This window comes from Exophiala mesophila (genome assembly GCF_000836275.1).
Source record: "Exophiala mesophila strain CBS 40295 unplaced genomic scaffold supercont1.1, whole genome shotgun sequence".
NCBI lineage: Eukaryota > Fungi > Ascomycota > Eurotiomycetes > Chaetothyriales > Herpotrichiellaceae > Exophiala > Exophiala mesophila.
In genome coordinates, this window is record NW_015622504.1 from 2,573,137 (window position 1) to 2,593,798 (window position 20,662).

At 51.1% G+C, this 20,662-nt stretch overlaps 6 protein-coding genes across 8 annotated transcripts; 1 reads left to right on the forward strand and 5 right to left on the reverse strand.

Moving 5' to 3' along the window:
- The first annotated feature begins 356 nt into the window (after nt 1-356).
- PV10_00818 (uncharacterized protein) lies at nt 357-2,331 on the forward strand. The gene is made up of 3 exons (XM_016364934.1): nt 357-497; nt 556-754; nt 808-2,331. Exons 1-3 carry the CDS (start codon nt 419-421, stop codon nt 2,084-2,086), a joined length of 1,557 nt encoding a protein of 518 aa, XP_016228583.1. The 5' UTR covers nt 357-418; the 3' UTR covers nt 2,087-2,331.
- Nucleotides 2,257-3,470, reverse strand: PV10_00819. Of its 3 annotated transcripts, none has more exons than XM_016364935.1 (4): nt 3,252-3,470; nt 3,083-3,119; nt 2,583-2,994; nt 2,257-2,509 (listed from the first exon to the last, which is right to left on the reverse strand). In XM_016364935.1, the coding sequence occupies exons 1-4, from the start codon at nt 3,268-3,270 to the stop codon at nt 2,459-2,461; spliced, it is 519 nt and encodes a 172-aa protein (XP_016228584.1). In that variant the 5' UTR covers nt 3,271-3,470; the 3' UTR covers nt 2,257-2,458. The 3 variants fall into 3 exon arrangements, with proteins under 3 accessions (XP_016228584.1, XP_016228586.1, XP_016228585.1); XM_016364937.1 differs by having other exon boundaries at nt 3,083-3,197; XM_016364936.1 differs by having other exon boundaries at nt 3,083-3,470.
- A 431-nt stretch (nt 3,471-3,901) lies between these two features.
- PV10_00820 (uncharacterized protein) lies at nt 3,902-4,719 on the reverse strand (the record flags this gene model as incomplete). The annotated part of the gene is made up of 2 exons (XM_016364938.1): nt 3,902-4,607; nt 4,661-4,719. The coding sequence occupies 2 exons, from the start codon at nt 4,717-4,719 to the stop codon at nt 3,902-3,904; spliced, it is 765 nt and encodes a 254-aa protein (XP_016228587.1).
- Nucleotides 4,720-5,269: 550 nt separating this feature from the next.
- On the reverse strand, nt 5,270-6,889 carry PV10_00821 (uncharacterized protein; the record flags this gene model as incomplete). The annotated part of the gene is made up of 1 exon (XM_016364939.1): nt 5,270-6,889. One exon carries the CDS (start codon nt 6,887-6,889, stop codon nt 5,270-5,272), a length of 1,620 nt encoding a protein of 539 aa, XP_016228588.1.
- A 4,725-nt stretch (nt 6,890-11,614) lies between these two features.
- PV10_00822 (uncharacterized protein) lies at nt 11,615-15,506 on the reverse strand (the record flags this gene model as incomplete). The annotated part of the gene is made up of 1 exon (XM_016364940.1): nt 11,615-15,506. One exon carries the CDS (start codon nt 15,504-15,506, stop codon nt 11,757-11,759), a length of 3,750 nt encoding a protein of 1,249 aa, XP_016228589.1. The 3' UTR covers nt 11,615-11,756.
- A 667-nt stretch (nt 15,507-16,173) lies between these two features.
- On the reverse strand, nt 16,174-18,988 carry PV10_00823 (uncharacterized protein). Its single transcript, XM_016364941.1, has one exon. The coding sequence runs from the start codon at nt 18,728-18,730 to the stop codon at nt 16,253-16,255; it is 2,478 nt and encodes an 825-aa protein (XP_016228590.1). The 5' UTR covers nt 18,731-18,988; the 3' UTR covers nt 16,174-16,252.
- Between the last annotated feature and the right edge of the window lie 1,674 nt (nt 18,989-20,662).

A 20,662-nucleotide genomic window follows, 5' to 3' on the forward strand; every position in this document is an offset into this window, starting at 1 on the left:
TCCTTTAGTTGTCAAGGCAGCCAAATACACATCACATGCAGTTTTACAGCAAAGACACAGAAGATGCCAGACTAGCTGATGGGAGGACAAATGACATCAACCTGTCATGTCTGTTTTTGATCTGGCACGCTTCACCACAGACCTCCATTGCCCTGCCAGTGATGCGTGAGGGTGCAGCCTCCTTATTACGCCTTTGACGCCACAGTTGCTCTTCTTAGAAGTTCTCTTCACTGCTGCTGCCTTGACCTGATACAATTTCCAGTCAAAATCCATCCCCCGTGACGTCAAGGTAAAACCATCACCACTTTCCCTTCTTCTTCGTTTGAACACCTTTTCTTTTTCAAAGCGTCTTCCCTATTTCTTCATGTTCTCTACAATTCATTTGGTTCAAACCCTCTGAATTGTTCTGTCCGCAATCATGAAGCTCTCAGTTTCCAAATTCCTCGTTGTCGCCCTGGCGTCAACTGCCACTGCTAGCACTTGGTTTGGCAAAGCAGGTATGACACCCCCTTCGACTTTCCAAGATCCTCATTTCTTTACTGACACTTCTTCTAGTGTACAACAAATGGCACGAGACTGAGTTAGAGCGATGGCTCTCTGATCATGATATTCCTTACCCTACTCCCGCGGATCGAAAAGATCTAGAGAACCTTGTCAAGGACAACTGGCAAACCTACGTCGTTGACACCGCTGCTCAAGTCGGAAACCAAGCCAGTGAAAACTACGGCAGCGTCAAAGATTGGATCTTCGACAGGTAAGCCTTTACCACCTGTTCCTTTTGCACCACATCACTGACTTATTGTCTAGCTGGACCGAGTCGTCTCTCAAGTCTTTCCTTGACCATCACAATATTCCCGCCCCAGAACCTCGCACTAGAGACAGCCTTCTCACCTCCGCCCGCCAGAACTACGACTCAATTGCCAAATCTGTCGGCGAATATGCCGCGTATCCTGGAGACTGGCTATATAGCACCTGGTCCGACTCTGAGCTCAAAGACTTCTTTGATCGCCGTGGCATTCCCGTTCCCCAACCGACTACTCGCGACAAACTAATCGCCCATGTCCGACGCAATGCCCGTATCGCCTCTCTCAATGCGCAGAACTTCGCATCTGGAGCAAGCGCCTCTGTTGCTAGTGCTTCGGCTAGCCTCGGCAGCACTCTATTTACCGCCTGGTCTGAAAGCCAAATCAAGGAGTACCTTGACAAGGCCGGTGTTCCAGTGCCTCAGGGTAGCAAGAGAAACGAGTTGCTTGCCTTAGCCCGCAAGCATTATACGAATCTTGAAAAAGAAGCATCCGACCAAGCGTCTTCAGCTTCCGGATCTGCTGCGTCTGCTTTTGGCGCTGCCACCTCTTCTGCAGGCAACGAGTACGCTCGTGCAACCGATGACGCTGCCTTGAAGGCGGAAGATCTCTTCCAATCGGCGATCAACGCTTGGTCCGACTCTCGCTTGAAGGCCTTCCTTGATGCTCGAGGTGTTCCTGTTCCTCAAAACGGCAAGCGTGACGAGCTCATCAAGCAAGTGCGGTTGCATAAACACAAGGCAGCCACAGGATGGTCTGCTTGGACTTTTGACACCTGGACAACAGAGAATCTTCGCAAGTATCTCGAAGCCAATGGTCAGAAGGCTAAGAAGAATGCCAAAGCTGGCCGAGACGAGCTTGTCAAGCAGGCTCAAGATCAATATGTCTCGGCTTCCAAGGCTGGTGGTCCACAGTACGCATCGGCCACCAATTACTTGGCCAAACAGACGGACGCTGCCAAAGATAGCACTTTTGACACCTGGTCAGACAGTGAAATCAAATCGTATCTCGACAGTTACGGCATTCCCAACTACCAAGGCACGACAGCCAACCAACTCCGGGCTGAGGCCAAGAAGCAATATTACTATTTCCGATATGGCACGTCGACACCTGCGGGCACCATCTTTGAACAAATTAAGAACGGCTTTCAATGGGTTGTCGCGAAACTTCAAGGTCCTGCCTCTGACGCCTCCGCAGCTGCCAGCTCGGCAGCCAGCAGCGCCTCCAAGACGGCTTCGGCGAGCGCTTCAAGTGCCTCTTCGAGCTTCAAGAAAGAATTGTAAACGTCGAGGATAAGGCATATCCATCAGGGTGCACCTTTCTTGGCATTTCACACGGCATGGACTGTATGGATGAATCAATGGGGATGGAAGGGTAGACTGGAGGGCAGGAACTCGGGTCGCGTTGAATGATACCTGATACCAAGCGTGGTCTTGTGTAGGAATCGAGGTGTGCTGACAAGGGGTCAATGTATTCATTAGAGCTTTCAAGCTACGATAGCGACGCCCACAATGAAAAGTAACCTAGCTTCTAATATGGTTTCAAAGCTGAAACAGAATTCATGGTGTTTTGATGATTCAGATTATTGTTTTGGGTAGAGTCTCGACGACAAAGGCCACACCACTGTGTGACATTTATAACACCTGGAAGCCAACTCAATGGAAATCCGTCTTTTTGAAGGCCACCAGCTTTCCAACAACGAGATACTATTGCGAATGTCAGTCAACAAGGACAGCCCAAATATGACCAGCCAAGCAAAGTGTGTAATGTAAATCTCACCTTTTCCTCAAACCTCTCAATCCACCCCTGCAAATTATCCAACTGTTCCTTGTCCAGATCCGCACAATCGTCCAGTGGCCCATCGAGATTCTTGGTCAACATCTCCTCATCAAAACTCTGGCACGCCAATCCTCTAGTTGCATCTCGACCAGCGAAATTCTCATATGGACCTCCCGGACCATAGAAATTGCGGCCGGACGTCACATCGTAGACTTTTCCACGGACGGCCAGATAGACGGGTTGGCCATTTGTGCCGTTGTTGGGGAGGAGGGTTCGGGGTGTGAAGGTCCGGAAGACGGTGGGGGGAGGGCCGGATGGGAGTGTTAGTGGGGCGCTGGGTTTGAGACGGAAATAGAGGATGGCGCCGAGGACGAGAAGAAGGGAGATGTTGAGGGGGGTGGCGAGCCAGTAGCTGTGTTGAGTGAGTAGGTGGTTAGTGGGTGAGGTTTGGATGGAAGGGGGCTGAGGGTGAAGGTGAGGGTAGGTAGGTTGGGACATACAAGGATTCTCTCATCAGGCGGTTGTGTTCTTCAATGTCTACATCGATATTTGTGTCAGCTAATATTGTCCATGTCACCGCAAGTCAACTTCAGCGTCATCATCGCTGTCGTTGTTCTGGGGCCACGCAATGAATTGGCGAGAGCTTCGCGAGAGGTGAGTGAGACTCACGGGGCGGAATTCCACTCATGATGACAGCGGTCGTGTAGATGTCGTCGATGGACTGGAAGGGCTGCTCTGGTTTAGGAGCTGCCTGGAGGGAGTGTAAAGAAAAGGGGGATTGTTTTGCCAGGAATCAGGATAATAGGAGGCTTGTCTTGTGGTTCAAGGAAGAAGGATGTTCTTGTGATTCATTGATCAATGGACTGATGAACTGGAGTTGAACTGGAGACGGAACACTAGTAATGAGATGGGATCATGGAATGGAATCGCGGGGAATCAAAGTCGTAGGTCAAGTGACAGTGCCGAGCGGTGGGGAGGATACCACAATGCTTGCCGCCCGAAACTTGCCGGGGGTTATCGTTAGGGGTACCTACTAACTAGGTAGACAGCGTATCTTAGGGAGGTATGGACCCGATGCACCCCCTAATATGGGCCCGAGGGCTACTTAAGTGCCACACACACCTCACATAAACCATGATCATTATCATAGCTACCATACAATCTACACGTGGCTCATTCAAGATCTCAACACCCCTCAGCATTCTTGGTCAGCTGGTTAAGCTTTCATCGACTCATTGGGATGATGTCACATGTACGGGCCATGAGGGAGAGTATCACAAATCGAGCATCAACAAGAATGAGGGTATATTCGATCATATCTATTTCAAGCCACCAGTGAGAAGAATGCTCTGTCCTGTGAGATAGCCGGTTTTGCAGATCATGGTGACCACGTTGGCACATTCCTGTGGTGTTCCCAGGCGTCCCACAGGAATATTCTTCACATCACCTGGTGTTCCCTCGAGAAATTTGGCATCTGGAATCATGCCTGTTTCTCCGATCATAGCTGGTGCGACATCATTAACTGTGATGCCGTCTTTGCCCAATTTATTCGCGAGATTTTTGACCATACCAATCAGCCCTGCTTTAGACGCGGCATAATGACATCCATTGATGCCACCGCCGTATCCAGCTATGCTCGACATCATGATAATGCGCCCCCATTTTTGTTCCATCATGTGTGGCACCGCCAGTTTGGCCATGATGAATGGCGCTCTCAAATTAACCAAGAGAGTGTGGTCCCACTCTTCAATCGAGATATCCACGATATGTGGTATTCTAACTCCATAACCTGCGTTGGCAACCAAGATATCTGGCCCATGGCCATGTTGTTCATTGATGTCTTTATATAACTGTTCAATTTGTTCCTGGGAACCCATGTCGACCTGATGGATTGTGACCTTTTGGCTCGATGGCTCTTTTTGAAGTTCGGCGACCAGTTTATCGATGTTGGCCTTGCCTTTCGAATATGTCAAGGCCAAATGGACCCCATGTCGATACAGGTCGCGTGCGCAGCCTGCGCCGATCCTGAATCAATCAGTTAGGATCGTAACAGGAGCATTGAAAAGGGAAGATCGTACCCTCCAGAAGCGCCAGTAATGAGAGCCAGCCGCCCCTTGATTTCGTTGTCGACAGACATGATTTTGCGCCGGTGACTTACGGCATGAGATTCCTTAAGCGATATGACTCGGCAACCTTGTGGAGTAGCGAAGTGAGGGATTCAAGAGTCCAACAACCAGACTTCAAGATGTGTGGGCATCGGCAGAAGATGAATCCAAATCCCAGATGGAGGCGGTGCGGGGGAATTGTTGGAGTTCTGGCAGCCACGCGACGTGGCGGGGAGATTCAAAGCCCGATGATAAGCGGTCGGGGCTTGTCTCCCGTCCAGGAAGTTACCTATACCGTAGGTCTTCATAGGCATGCTTCGATTGCCTTGGGGGCGGGGTTGACGACGTCGCTCAATGCCCAAAGTCGGTCAGTTGCCGACCATCGCAGATGTGCACTGGGTATTTGCCTTTCATCCCACCACCCCGCGGGCAGAACTGCGTGGTCACAGAATGGGGGTCAGGCCAAGACAGAACGTTCATTCATCAATTAGGAGCACTCAGCATTCAAATGTTTAGACAATAGACATTTTATCGAGCATGAGAGAACCCAACACAACGGCGTGTCGAAGCAATCGTGAGGGCTCAAAACAGTAGATTGCCATTCCAATCCACCGACCAATTGATTGCACTATTCACTTGCTGCTGCTGCTGCTGCTCCGCGTGCTGATGTTGCGCCTGTTGCCACTCCATTTCCTGTCCTTGCTGCATGGTCCCAGTTGTCGATTGATAGCTTGACATGGGCACAAGTAGATTCACATGGTTGGCTGGCATGTGGTCGCTTGAGACGTAATCGCCAACTGCCTCGAGGTCCAGCCAGGAAAAGTCATTGTTGGGACTAAACTGCATGTAGCCGTGAGCATCAACACGGACACTCCCACTAGATGATAACTGCGTGTCAGAAGCTGCGGGAGATTGCATTTGATGGTGGATGGGCGGCGCGGTCTTGGTAGGCTTCATCCAGAGCATTTCGAGAAGTCTGGCGTAACGCGATCCTGGATCTTGCGGCGAAACTGACGCTTGTTTGAGCACGTCCATCGCCCGGAAGACCAATTGTCGCACTTGATGCTCTTCCATGTCGGTCATGACCCCAAAAGACCGAGCTTTGTAGAGAAAGACTGCCGAGTAGATGCTGTAGAGATAGTAGCGCAGGGGCATATACCGAAGGGAGGCCTTGGGGTCAATCTGGGTGCTGAGAAGTGTCAAGTACGCCTTCGCCGCTGCCAAACTAGCCCAGATGAAGCGAGCGTCGGGCATGCAGCCAACATTGCTAAAGACACTTCGCAGATGGTCCCGCAAAGAATGCGACTCAGTCTTTGGCTTACTGGCAATTGCTTGCGAAATCGTCGCCTGGAAAACAAAGGCGTTGGTGTAGAGACAGAGATACTCGTACGACATCTGGAGAGTCACCTTGATATGTGGAGAACATTCTAGTTTGCCCCAGGTCGTGTTCCACCGGGCAATGGCGGTGCGGAAATCGTCCACATACTTGACATAATCACCCATCAGCATCATCTGACCACTTGTCCTCATGCCCGAGTAGAGAACATCGTGGACATTAGAATAGAGCTGCGTCAAGTCGAGTGTCGCCTGCATGATCTTGGCATGATCTTCGTCACCGGGGTAGAGTGGCTGGAGAGAAGGGAAATCCTGGGACGAGAGGCCGGTCATGGGTCCAGGGCCCCTTGACCAGAATGCCTTCCCTATTCGAACCGAGATGAGTCGATCCGACACATAACAGTTGGCCCAGGCCAGTCTCTTCCGTCCATCGATTTTGGCCTCTTCTGCACTTTCTTGCCGAAAGGCGGTACGATCAAGACCCAGGAAGTAACCTGTCCGGAGCGCGATTCCGACGTGCATCCATGCCGACCGATCTTCCTCCCCTCTCCCCACTGCTTCGATGCGATTTCGTAAGCCCTGAGGTTCCCATTCGGCGAGCAGGAGCAAGGCCTCGACCGCCTCGACTTCACAGTCGTGCCCAGCAGCAATGCCTGAGATCAGGTCATGCATGTAACGGGAACAACAGATGTGCACATGAGGTCGGTCAACGAGATCTTTGGAAGCGATGGTCAAGACTGCGGTGAGGAGGTGCTTGTCGTTGACGGCAAAGGCATCCAGCTGTGCTGGATCAAAGTACTTTCGAGGCACCAAAGGGAGATACGGATGATAGTGTTCGGCGAACCTCCTCACCAGCATATGGATCATATCCGAGCCCAGATATCCCTCGCGGACCAGGCGGTATGTCAGAACTCCGGCGTGGATTCCATTAATGGAGCCTCGAGGCTGTGTGCTCGTCCCAGTGGCCAGGTGATTTGGATCGGAGCGGCCCTCTGAGGTCGCAGCGGCGTCGAGGTGATCAGCCTCTCGGCTGGCCACATCCTTTAAAAGCTGCCAGGCATCGGACGGATTTCTTGGAATGGTGTTTCCTATGGCACTATCGGCGGTGGACGCAGTGTCATCGTCTTCGACAGGGTTGGAGGGAAGGGAGGCCAGGAGCGAGGGGTCTTGCCCCAGAGGGTGAGAGGCATGGTGTTGAGGAGTCTGTGAGAAGGTAGGAGGAGGGGGAGGAGCGTGTGGAGAAAGATGTTTTTGGTCGTAAGTGGTAGCAAGGTCTGGAGGATTGGGCTGAGTGGGTAGAGTGTCGGTGGAGGAGGATGTGGTGGTGGTGATGGATGGTTTCTTTCTAATGCGGCTCCCGCCGCGATTCGAGGTTCCTAAGATGCACTCCTTGCCTTCTTTCTTGCATCTCCCGCACGGAGGCGCGCCGCCAGAAGCATCTCTGAGTCAAAATTGTCAGTACATGCTAGTCGCCATTGATGCAAGGGAGCTAGATGGGTGCAGGACGAGTAAATGGCGATGGGGATTGCCGACGACGGCTATTGCGTTGGTTGAACAGTAGCCGTCGAACATGAGTATGGAGATCGCAGGCGAATGAGTCAGAGGGCGGGCAAAAAGCCGGGGCTTTGGGGTTCCACCGACGGGGCCAAAAAGGTAAGTTAGAGGAAGCGAGCTGGGGACTTACAGATCACATCGACTCTTGCGAGCTCGGCAAAAGGTACATGCTCGTGAGACGCGCTTCTGAGATGCGCCCGAGGGAGACGTCTTGTCGGCCATGCAGTGCAGACTGGGACTCGGGGTATGAGATTGATTGCAGAGAGTTACAAGACTCTGCAGGACATGTCGGCGAAAGGATTGAAATCATAAGCCGAGTGAACACTTTGGGTGCGAGCGGCTGAGAGGCGGGGGATTGGAGGGAACCCAGTGTGCCAGTGCTCCTGTGGCAGGGCTGGTAGCCTGGTCTCAAGTGACCAGTTGACTTGTTGATTATTGCCGCTTGCCAAGTGCGTTGTGCGGTTCTCCAAGAGATGAGCCCTCCAATGTGCGTCAACAGCTCCCTAGACTCCTACTTTTCGCTGCACAACTCTTTATTCCGGGGATAAACGTGGCTTTGTGGAAGGCCGAGGCTGCCGAGGCGCCGAGCACCAAGTGGCTAGGCGCCTGATCTCACGCCTGGATAACTCATATTGAGGTCTGACAAGGAAGTGGGCTGTACTAGGGGATCCTATGTTCTCCGGGTCTTCAGCCTCGTGGTGGCATTCTGACCCAGATGTGGCTCTTGTCTCCTTTGCTAGATGCTGACCACCCGGTCACTATGACTCAATTCAACTCTTCAAAGACTGCACCAATGACAATTGGAACAAGGATGGCTGCAGTCCATCGATAAAAGCCCCGTTGGGTAGCATGAGATATCGCCGGCTTTGGAGAGGCTTGTGCCATTCGCCGGACTACCAAATGAGGACGACGGTTCGGTGCTGAGGTTGTTCTGAGTTTTGATCTGGTCAATGAGAGGAGCTTCATGATGAATACGTCCTATCGGCTGGCAATAAATGGCCTGTCAGTCGAGGAATGCATGTTGATGAAGTGATGCAGTAATGGAGGTCTGCATCGAATTTCTCGCATCACTGCCAAGGACTCAAAATGGCAGGCGAGAAGGCAGGAGCGACCAACTCAAGCAGAAACGGCAGGTGCCCCTTTCTCTGAATTGAGGAGTCACTGGATTTCTTCTTCTAAAACTCATCAACTTAGCCATCTACCAAGGTATTGCATCCACTTAGTACTTCGATGACATTATTTACGTATTCACAGCCTATATCCAAGGCAAGCGTCTGCTCCTTGGCCCTCTACAGATACGACCTCCAACCCACCCCGCCGCGTGTCCTGTCTTTCCCAGGTCTTTCTCTTCGTCCCTTAGAATCAGACCCCAGATCTTGTTGTGTCTACTTGATCCTAGACCAAAATACAGGATCTTTCTCTTCGACCTCGAAGCTTCCGAATACTTCCACCTCTTCAAGACGAAGCCATGAATTGTTCGGACACACCAGACTCTCCACTGCCTCCTTTTCCGCAGGCTTTACTTCAAACACATCTTCCCTCCCTTCCTCAGCGCTGTGGGTGACTTGATCAGAATGTCCTGTTGCGCTATCCTGCTTCATCTTACTTGTACAAGACTTTTCTTTCTCCTCTAGCGCGGGCCCATTGTACTTCGAGTTCCTCTTGAGCTTCCTCGTGATCCCCCACAGAGATCCATTCCGACCATCGTGAGATCTTTCATGTCGGGCACCAGGAAGATACCAACTGTCATACCAACGGGATCGAGAATTGAGCACATGGGCTTTCTCGACCTTGCATCCCAGGGTTGGGGAGATCAGGTTGTCAGAACAAATTAACCCACCCTCGTCATGTTGGCCATTCGACTGCTCTTCTGTGATAATACCATCCAGCCATGCCGCCATTCTCATCTGAGAAAATTGATGTTCCTTCCACGACACCTCAAGCTCGGCATACTCGTCATCAGAATCGTCCTCGCTTCCGTCGAGGGAACTTTGCTGCTCATTGCGGCTGATTCGTCCTGAAATGATGCGTAAGATGCTTTGTGAAATGAGACGAATAGCTGACCTGGCTTTACCCCTGAGCCCTTTGCAAGTCTGATCTTGGGCTTGAAGGCCTTCTACCTTCTCTGCCATAGGCAATGGCGTCGATGACTTCGACCAACACAAGTTACCGCTCTCTGCGGTTTGCCTTGCCACATGTGGACTGCTCGACTGCTCATCAATTTCACGAGATGGCGGACCATTCAGCGCCAAATGAACTGCCTTCGAGTCAACAACAATGGACTCAAAATCATTAGGGAATGAAGCCTTGAGCCGAAGCAATGCGGTCACAACTTCCTTAGTGCGGACATTACCACGTTCAAGGTGCTGCTGCTTCTGTCCTTGTCCACCAGCCTCCTCTCTCTTGCTTCCATAATCCTCGTTCTGTACGATGTCCCAACCATATTCCTTGGACATCTGATACGCCGCCAGACTCTCCTGGGCCATACGGGTAGCCATGAGATACTTGAGTCGTGATTTTGGTTCGGGTTCCTGGATATGAATCGACAGGCTAGGATGCTGTTCCTTGGACGGGAAAACTCTCCCGCGGTTTCCCATTACCCGTTTATGAAGCAATGATTTGTGCTTGTCCATGATTTTCGCATGACACATTCGTGATCGGTTAAGGTTCTGACCGCTCTTGATTACTCCGGTCTTCCGGTTGATACGAGTCAGAATCGCATCAAACGGACGGCGCGGATGCACAGTAAATGGACTTTCTCGCCCGTTGGCTCGAACAAGACGCTGCAATAGTTGCGTCCGCGCCTCTACCAGAGCATTAGCATGTTGTCCGAGTTTTGAAGCCGTTCCAAGTACCTGTGTCTCGTCCGTGATCCAAGTTATGAAATCGCATTGCCGAGCTCGGCCAGTCCTAAGACCGGTGTTTCGGGGTCGCTGGTACTGTTGGTCCGGCTGTAGTAGTAGTATTGACATGATCAGTTGACAAGCCTAAATGAATGAAGAATTAGTGACAGGGGTCTACGGCAGGAAGACTTGGGATGATACTCACCTTGAACAGAAATGTTAAGCACAAAGTCAAGCTATGCCTGACAGAAATGTTGGGGGGTGATTGGGAAGTCTGGTGCTGCTGCTTTTGACGATGATGTGTCCTCGCAATGATGCCAGAAACATTAGTATGATGCATTGAAGACACACCCGCGAAGGTCGTGTACAGGCTAGGGATTGCTTTCTTTAAAGCATCACCCTGGTCTCACACTAAGTAGGAGTCTCATGCCGGTGGACCATGGCAGACAATCATGAAGATGGGCCACAAAGACATGACAAGGCAGATATGTCTTTGTGTTGCGATATGATGTGGATAGGACAAAGGGCTCTCGTTTCCTCGAGCCGTTGTCGTCTTTCTCCATTGCTAGAAACAAAGATGGTTGTGTCAAGACAAAACTCTTTGGTCTCGTCAGACATGGCAATCGAAAACGTGGAAAGAGAGAGCCATTGAGATGTGGAAAAGGGGGTGGTGGGATAGGGCGAACCAGAAGTATATACGGAGTAGAGGATAGAAGCAGCACCGCAAGATCCAACCGAAGCAGGTTGGTTCAAGGCTACGTAGTCTATAGAGCATATTCTCGACACACCGGGTCTAGCCATTAAGTACTTCTTCCTTAGTGATGCGCATGCATAAGGTATCGACACAGACAGAAAAGCAAGTCGGAAATTCCCAGTGGAAGAATCTGCATTATCTGACTATGAAAGGACATTCCTTTGTGCTGGATTCCATTAAATGAAATGAAATGCCAGCATCTAGTCTAGTCTCTATCAAGCTAATACCATTCTCTGTGGGGAGAGACAATGTCATGGTCCATGAATCTGTGCCGTGGCCATTCATTGTCAGGCAGGAGAAACCCTCAAGCGGTATGCAAAAACAAAATCATCAACCAATCCACTCCAGGCTGAAGAGTCCCCTTGACTCCAGCACAAACATCATTCCGGGGTATCATCGTCTCTAATACAATGCGTGAAACTGAAAACAGCCGCTGGTGCATACGGCGGGTACATCGCACCATTCGACACCATTCGAAACCGAGAATGTGTGGCTGTCATAACACATTCAATTTTTTCGTCATTCTTTTCGCATGCTGATCCTAAATAGAGTCAACATCCATGACTCGAATTCAAGAAAGCAATCATCCCATGCTGTTCAGGCCGAACAGATATCCCAGTTCTCGGACTCCAAGTCTGGCCAAGCTAGAACCAGCCTTTTCGTCCAGAGCAGTCTCCACAATCGCTCGTTTACGCTCTTGTAAAGCCAAGATACGATCCTCCACCGTAGCGCCTGTTTCAGGATCGAATCCCATAAAGCCTTCGTCGCTAATCAAGACGCGATGGACTGTCACCTCCCGTACTTGACCAATTCTGTAGCAACGATCTGCGGCCTGGAATTCCACAAATGGATTCCAAAAAGGGTCCATCATGATGACATGATTTGCAGCCGTCAGGTTGAGACCTGCATTGCCAGCCCTGAGACTAACAAGGATGACAAGGCAATCGGGGTTGTCAGTGAATTCGAGCACCGCTGCATTCCGACTGTCTGAAGACATAGATCCATCATATCGTCCATAGCCACCAAATTCGGGATAATCACTCAAGGCAACTTCCAACAGATCAAGCAAGGACGTAAAGTTGGAGAAGATGATCGTTTTCTCTTTGTTCCCACGAGCTCTGATCTCTTGCAAAATCTCCATCGTTTTGGTGGTTTTGGCCGAGGGTTGAAAGGTTTTGCGAAGACGTCGGATGTACTTTTTTTTGGCCGCCTTGTTCTTAAGGCCTTCCTTACGAAGGACCGCCAGGCTCTTCTGAGGACCGCCAGGCTTGGCCGACTGGGACTTTCGCTTCTTTGACTTCCTTGACTTCTTTGACTCCTTGCCCTTCTGCTTCCTATCGGCATTTGCAGTTGCATCAGATGCAGAATCTTCGATAAAATCGTCATGGACAACGAACCCACTAAGATCATCCCCTTCGTCCGAGCTATCTGCATCAGAGTCTGTATCCGTGTCGTCGTCGTCGTCGTCATCGTCGTCCTCCTCTCGAGAGGGTAGGCCCTCACGATCGGGATCATGGACTCGCAAAAAGCTGATGACATCAGTAATCTTTCGAGAGTCGATCGGCGAACGGCAATGAGGACACTTGGGAACAACAGGTCGACCATCTTCCTCAGTATTGGATACCTGTTCGACCAGCCTGCTGAGACAGTCGTTGCAGAGGGCATGCCCACACGGGAAGATCGCGGGATTCTCCGAAGCATCCATGCATATCGGACACTCGAAAGCTTCCAAGGCTTTCAACCTGGAGACCACTTTCGGATCGAGTGCGGCAGCATTGGCCTTGAGATCTGGGGGACTAAGGCTTCCAGCCAATTGAACCATGAACTCCGAGCTATCTACGACCAAGCGCGGATGACAGCAGGCTTGACGAAGACGGAGAAGGAGCACCAGCATATTGGAATAATTTTGACCAATGCCGCCACTGCCATTCGCGACGTATCTGTTGAACTGAACCTGGGCTTTCTTCTCCAATGCCTGGTAAAATGCCAGTTCGTCTGCATTGAAAGCCACTCTCTCCACAGTGGTGTGTTTTGGAGGAAGCTGCAAGATGGGCTTGCCATTAATCTTGGATTGTTTGGTACGACGAAGCAAGACCGCACGAAGAAGCGCCTGGAGGCATCTCATAGCCTTAACTTTGAAAGAGTCGTTAATTCGGAACCCCGACTTTTTTGGTGTCAACGGGCGGGCGATATCTCTGTCGAACTTGTTCCAGTCACAGTAAGGCTTGATTCCGAGGAATTTGATGAGGCTGTAAAGTTCTTTTGGCCCGTTCATCATCGGCGTCCCTGTCAAGGCCCATTTGTAGTCGCTGATGAGGCGAAAAGCCGCCAGGGCCCCCTTGGCATTTCTGTTCTTGATATTTTGGGCCTCGTCCAAGATAATACGATGAAAGCGTGATTTGTCACCTAGGATTGAGCACTCCTCTGCAGGCGTGGGAACGGCATCAGGTACCATTTTCAATTTTTCGTGCCAGGCAACAAGACGTTTGCACTCAGTCACCAAAGTGCCATAGGTGGTTAGAACGACGTCATAGCTCTTCAGGTCCGCCCATGCCACATTTCTCGACGCCCCATGGTAGATGAGGATTTTGAGTCGATGGCTAGGTTTGACCATCTTCTCAAACTCTCGTTGCCATTGTAGCAATAGGGCGACTGGAGCAACAATCAACGAAGGACGATGACTGTTTTCCGGGGGAGGGCGGTCAAGAATCAAGGCAATGCTTTGAATCGTTTTACCAAGACCCATATCGTCGGCGAGGATGCCACCTTTGTTGGTGCTTTCTTCCATCTTTCTCATCCATGCGAGGCCTTTGAGCTGATGAGGCATGAGAACGGCTTTGAGGCCAGGTGGAGGTTGGATTGTCTCTGGTTTTTCAATTGCTTCATCGGGACGAATATTCTCGAGCAGGCCTTTCACCTCTTCTGTTGGATCATAGTCTCTCATCCTCTCAGCGACATTAGCTGAGTAAAGGGGAACTGTTGGTTTGTACTGCGACAGCGGAACTCGCTGCAGGCTAGAAGCTATGTTTCCCAGGGCGGAGGTGGGTCCGATGGAGGGTCTGGTGTTGTAGACTGAAGAGCCCGCAACGCTTCCGAGAGCAGAGGTGGGCCCGGTAGAGGGTCTGGAGTTGTAGACTGAAGAGCCCGCAACGCTCATGGCGGGTGTGGTACCAGGGAATGCCCCAGGCATGCCGAAACCAGGTTGACCCGTGTTAAGCCACGAATACGACCGAGTTTGGTGAGGAAAACGAGGAGACTGTGAAAATGAAGATGGTTGCTGTCGTGAAACAAAATCGGCCTGTGGAATTTCTTCCAGAGACGAGTCACTGTTGTCAGATTCTGCATAGCTACCAGGCCGTCTCGATGGCTGAGGACCGGATGGGCGTTGAGAATGGAAGCGGCTCGTCGAGGGAACGATAGCTGGCTGGCCCTTGATCGAATCGAACGTGTTGCCGTCGGCATTGATGGCTGTTGACGGACCTCCTGATTGAAGTCCCCTAGAACCTCTCGAAGATGAAGGGAGAAAAGAAGAAGTCGGTTCTGCGTTCCTGGCGCTATTGATTGAAGCATGCTCCACCTTAGGGGAGATATCTGCTCTACTGTTTCTCTGCCGATTGATGGTGCCGTCTGTACGGAGCAACGATTGAGAGGACTCGGAGGGGACTGATGGCGGGTTAGTGATGGATGGCGAGCCGGAGGCCAAATCCCGAGAGAGCTCAAGAGCAAATTCCGCATCTCTCTCCTCCTGTTGCCGGCGCTCATGAATTTGTGCCAAGGCTTCTTGCTCTCGGGCGGCACGGTCAGGGTTGTTTCGAAAGATCGCGGTCAAGGTGGGATTATCAAAATCCAGGCTCTCAAGAGAAGTGGTTGAGAGGGATGGAGAGGGGTGGGAACTAGGGGATGGAGAGGTACGGCGAGATTTGGAATGTCGGCGACTCTCCTCGAAGAGGTGTGGTCTCTCGCGTTTTCCTCTCGTCATCTCCTTAGGGCGTTGGTGACGGGGGCCTGTTGATAGATCGGAGGAGTTTGAAGGAGAGATCCGCGAAGCACTGCTCGGGGATGAACTGCCCACAGGCAAACCGTTGTTGTGAAGGTGTTCTCTGATCGGCATTTCTGTGGAATCTGGGTTCTGGGCAGTGGTGATGGAACGAAGTTGTCTGCGAAGAGCGTCGAGCCTAAGGCGAGTGTCACGCAAGGCGACTTGTGTTTCTGGATCAGATCCAGATGAAGAATCCTCTTGCAGACTAGCTAGCATCCCTTCATAAAGGGCTAGTTCGTCCCGAATAATATCAGGATCATCCATGGCTAGGATATCGGCCATGGCGTCTGCCATGGCGAAGGAGAGAGATTGGTCTGGTTGGGTAGAGAGGAGGGCTGCGCGGGTTGAAACACCTGGGCAGTTAGAGTGGCATGGACGCGTGTAGCATTGCTTGAAGCTGTGTAGCTTGCCCGCTTGATTGGAGGGTAGATCAAAGGCTACAAAGGAACGAAGTGCCTGAGCGACGATGTGTCATGCAAACAGGCGCTGGCTGGGTTAGCAAATATGACAGAATAATCAGCGGATCTTGAGAGTCACGGGGCGGACAAGAAGACCAGTCCAGTCTTGTCACGATGACTGGACTCAAAATCCCGGCGTCTGATCTGAAATGAGAGTGGGAAGTCAATGGTGAAGATTTCGGTGGCAATTGTTTATCAGTTGGAGAACTTTGGTGTAGTGACTGCGCTGCCGTGACTGCACTTTGGTGAGGCCGCGACTCCCCCACCTGCCGCACCTGCGACTTGAATGTGACTCGAGGTTTCAAATGACGCCAGACGACGCGTCGTGGCGACACGTCAACCACGTGACTGGTCCCATGAATTAGGCAGGAAGGAAACTATACGAAGTACAACAAGTTTGGTAGCGCCTTCACAGTTTCCATGTCATAGGCAGAGAGAGATAAATATAGAGATATTTTGAGCAAATCATCATTTCTCGCACATAAAGTCTTTGATACTAGATTCAAGAAGTCCTGTACGACAAGTTTGTGGAAATTGGTTGTACATGGCGAAATCTGTGGGCATGCCCTGCAGATGTCGGCTCTATGCTACCGTTTTTTCTTCAATGATGCTCTCATCCTCATGCTTGATGTATCCAGGTTTCTCCAGTTCTGCTTGGTCTCCTTTGAGTAGAACCCTTCCGAGTTCTTCGTCGATCTCTTTCTTCCTCCGCGTCCACTCCTCAACTTTTGAAAGCCTCTCCTTGAGCTCACCAATCTCCTTATCCAGCCCGAGCTTTTCCTGCTCTGTTCCTATCCTCACCATTTCCCAGTCATAGCCCTCATCACCCAATCCCAACATGAGGTTGTAAGAGTGATATTTTCGAAGACTAACCCGGGTAGAAATGGTAATGACGGTGATACCCCTTTCCTTGCACCTTTCGTAGAGGAGTCCCTCCACGTCACTCGAGACGGCCGATGTGCCTTCATCGAGAAATGCAAATTTGGGTTCATGGTAGAATAATCGTGCGATGGCCATTCGTTGCTTTTCCCCACCAGAGAGAACGTCCTTCCATTCCTTTCTGGTGTCCCAACCGCCTTCTCGTGCCAACAAGTGGCCCAACTTGGCATCCTCAAGGATTCGTTCTAACTCGACATCCGTTCTTTGTGCATCGCGCATGTCGAGTTCCGTGTGAGGGTAGACAACCTGATCACGCAGTGTGCCGATGCTCAGGTAGGGTCGCTGAGGTAGGAACATGATTCCGTCTTGGCCAGTCGCACGAGGTCTGGATACCAGACCTCGGTACACGGGCCAGAGGCCAGCCACGATCCGTGCAATGGCTGACTTGCCAACCCCATTGCTTCCAGAGATCAAGAGATGCTCGCCACCATGGATGGCGAACGATAGCGACTCAATGAGCTCGTCTCCACCATATGGCCACAGGGAAGGCGCGACCACCGGAACATCCTCGAACCGAACCCCATCGAACCCAGCATGAACTGTACCTTGAACATCTGCCAGCGAGAAGAGCTCGAATCGGCCAGGGCTGCGCCGCTGGTGAGGTGATCCGTAGGACCCGGCATGCACTCTGTGCAGTGTGGAGATCAATTGATATACTCGTGAAGTGTAGCCGGCGAGTTCAGAGAGATCCTTGATGGAGTACATCATGCGACCTCCAGCGTCTGCCAGTGACAGCATCAGCCGCTTGTTGGTGATGAAGTCTTTCATGTGGGATCTTTCCCGGGTAGTCTCGGCGAGTTCAGCAGCAGCTGTACCGGGAGTCTCAAGTACTGATGTTAAGCCAGCCCAAGCAGGGAGGTAGACAGGGATCGACGTCAGAACATAACCAAATGCGGACCAAGAGTATTTTAGCACAAAATCCTCCAGCATGTTGTATCGAACCTTGACATTGTAGATGCCCTCCATCCAGCTGCGGAGCTCCTTGTATGCCTTGTTCAAGTAGACCTTTTCAACGTCGGCGCCTCCATAAAAGGCGACCTCTTCCGCATTGGCAATCAGACGTGAATGTAAGCCCCGGAAATCGCCTTCTTTCTTGCCTTCGACGGCCTTTAGTTTGCCAAAAGGAGGTGAAAGCCGGCGGAGCAGAGTGGCTGTTGCGAAATAGCCAGAGAGGAGGCCGGATAGAGCCAGTGGGCCCAGGGAACGATATAATTGATAATTGAAGACAAAAATATCCACCAGAGGCTTTCCCAGGGAGGAATATAGTGAAGCAGCCGAAGTACAGAAGAGGGTGAGATCTTGCGTGATGAACTGATCGGCTCCTTGGCCGACTCCGCCGTCGAGATTGTGGAGTTTATAGTAGCTGAGGTTGGAATTGAGATAGAGGTCGTGGATGTATCGAGTCAGTCTAGTGCGGAAGGCGATTGAGATTTTGGATTGCAAGAATTTAATCATGGCATTGGTGTAAGAGGCCAGAGTTCCCACGGAAAGCCACCTCAAGATACCAAATAAGAAGGACTTGCCTTGTCCAGCGACCAAGTCTCTGACGAGAGTGCCGTCGAGTCGGGCCACCACCAGGGACAGGTATGTTCTCATAATGAGGAAGACTCCGTGACTCAACAACAAAGCCGTCTCTTTGCTTCGGAACCGGGGAATCATGATGTTAAGGAGGCTAAGGAATTGATGGAGAAATGCCAGATTCAAACCGGGCTTTGTCTGAGGAGGAGGGCCATAAGCGGGAGTGGAGGCACCACTGCCAATGCGGGTGATGCGAGGAGGAGTCAGAAACAGGCGTCGGTGGGCGTCAAAGGTGGTTGATCTCGTGGGGTGGATGATGACCTTGGATGTTGTGTCGCCCTTTTGGACGTAGATGATGCGCTCTCCTCCTTTGCCTCTCAGTCCACTGTTTTTCCTGACCAGTGTTCGTCCTTGAAGCTTGTCTCTTGACCGCTCTTGCCACCATGTATATCCGCCATAGCCTGTGGAGATGATGGAGAGAAGTAGCGCGGTAGTGGCGGCGAGCTTCAATGACCGCGGGGTTCGTCCGATCTTGGCTCGGATGATGGCGAGGTAATGTTGAAAGAGAACCATTAAAGGATCCTCCTTAGACTGAACCGCCATGGTGTAAGGGACGCTGGCAAGCGGTGAAGAAGAGATGGATGGGCGGTCGAGTCGTTGTCAAGTGAGGAGACGGTCTATCGAGGAAGGGGCATAGCGGTCATTGCAGGTGCGAGCAGGTGACCGATGTGGAAGAGGGGATGATCAACTCTGGAAATGGGTAGTGATGTGTCGAATTCACATCAAGATATGGTGAGTATGTTGGTGATGGAGAGAGGGATTGAGGGAGTACGAGGCAGACAGCACATGCACTGACGCATATATTGTTGGCATGGAAAAGGTGATGGGAGGCTACTGAGCCCAGACGTTGCAGTTGTAGGCTCGCCGCTCTACCACCTGCCATGACGACGAGGCCCGTTCCTGCCACTTATTGCATGTGTGCATGTGCAGTTTGACCGAGGTTGTTGGCGGAATATCATTTCTCCGGAGTGCTATAAATTAATATCTCCACTCACACCAATAAAACATACATCTCGAGCCTTGTAGACTTCAAACAGCAATAAAGAGATTACGAAAAGGAAGATAAAGTGAGGATAATTGCCAGAAGGCCTCCTCGCACCTCAAGGTGCATACCAGCCATCATGCTGCTACTTGCCTAGGACTAAGTCCCAACAACAACAACACCGTTTAAGCCCAATTCATCACTTGGAATAAGTCTGCCATGCCTCCCTGGATCAGTTCCCTGGTAACCCCATCCAATCCCGCAACTCCCACCTGACGTCGACTTCCCTGGCTCAACCCTTTCGGATTGGATGTGATATTATGAGTGACATTCCAATACAGAGTTTCATTCTCCTTTGGACCAACATCCGGCCATCGTCTATGCCACTCGTCGCAGTCTGGGTCCACATAGTTGCCAGAGCAGTTTTGGACCAGAAATACGTAAAATCCGCACTCGCTTATGATTCCAAACGCTCCCTTTATGTAGTGACTATCGTGTTTGCATTTATCGACGGCATTGTACATGATCTCGGAGCAATATTCCACTGCACATTGTTCGTCAGAACCATGAACCGTGACCGAGTCAGGCGAGTGTGTGTTGGCTCGGCGGGTGAAGAAGAACTCGACAATTGCACCATCGACTTCAATGAGTGTTGTGTTGATTGCTTGTTCGCTAACATTGGAGTATGGGAAGAATTTGTTGACGCCTGCGTCAGCATTGTGGCGGGTTCGATTGAGCAGTCCCGTTCCTGAGGTCACATTGCCACGATTGCCATGATTTTCACACGCAGAGATTGGACCCAGGTCAGATGGATACTCAGCAATGTCCACAAGGTGAGAATCGCCCACTTTGGGCATGAACTGTTCTTGAGATAACTTGGAACAGAAGCGGGAGCCAAGTTTCTGTGCGACCACAGGGTTGATGGACCAGTTGCCATCGCGTGATCCGCATGAGACGTCACCAGTGCCGCTGACGGCGAGGGATATTGTTTTGGTGGCAACAGATGAAAGACTGCTGGTGGCGCTGAGGGTAGCGGTGACCTGTTGCGAGCCTGTTGGAGAAGATTGCACTTGGTTCAAAACGCAGACCATGAAAAGAGTGAGAATTAGTGTCATGGTCGACATGTTGGATACTGCTATTCTCTTTTCTGAAGATGAGGAGGATTTTGTTGCCTGTAGACAGCTGGGAGAAAACAAGATAATTCTCCTTAGGATGGAGGAGGAGGTCTGGCACACGGGAGGAGCAAAGGAAGATTCAGAGGGAGGATATGAGATTCATATCAGGAGATCTGGGGATCTGCGAGATGAGCGGGCACTTGCATGTGAAGCAAACGAGTGCAGGAGTCAGACCCAACAACTTGTCTCTGATTCCCCTGCATATCATGATATCGAGGCTGTGACAAACAAAAGGAAGGGGGTAGATGACTTTGAACCTGCTGCAACCTGAGACTTTGACCTCGACAGTCGTTCATTATTGCATCTTGCACCTTGCAA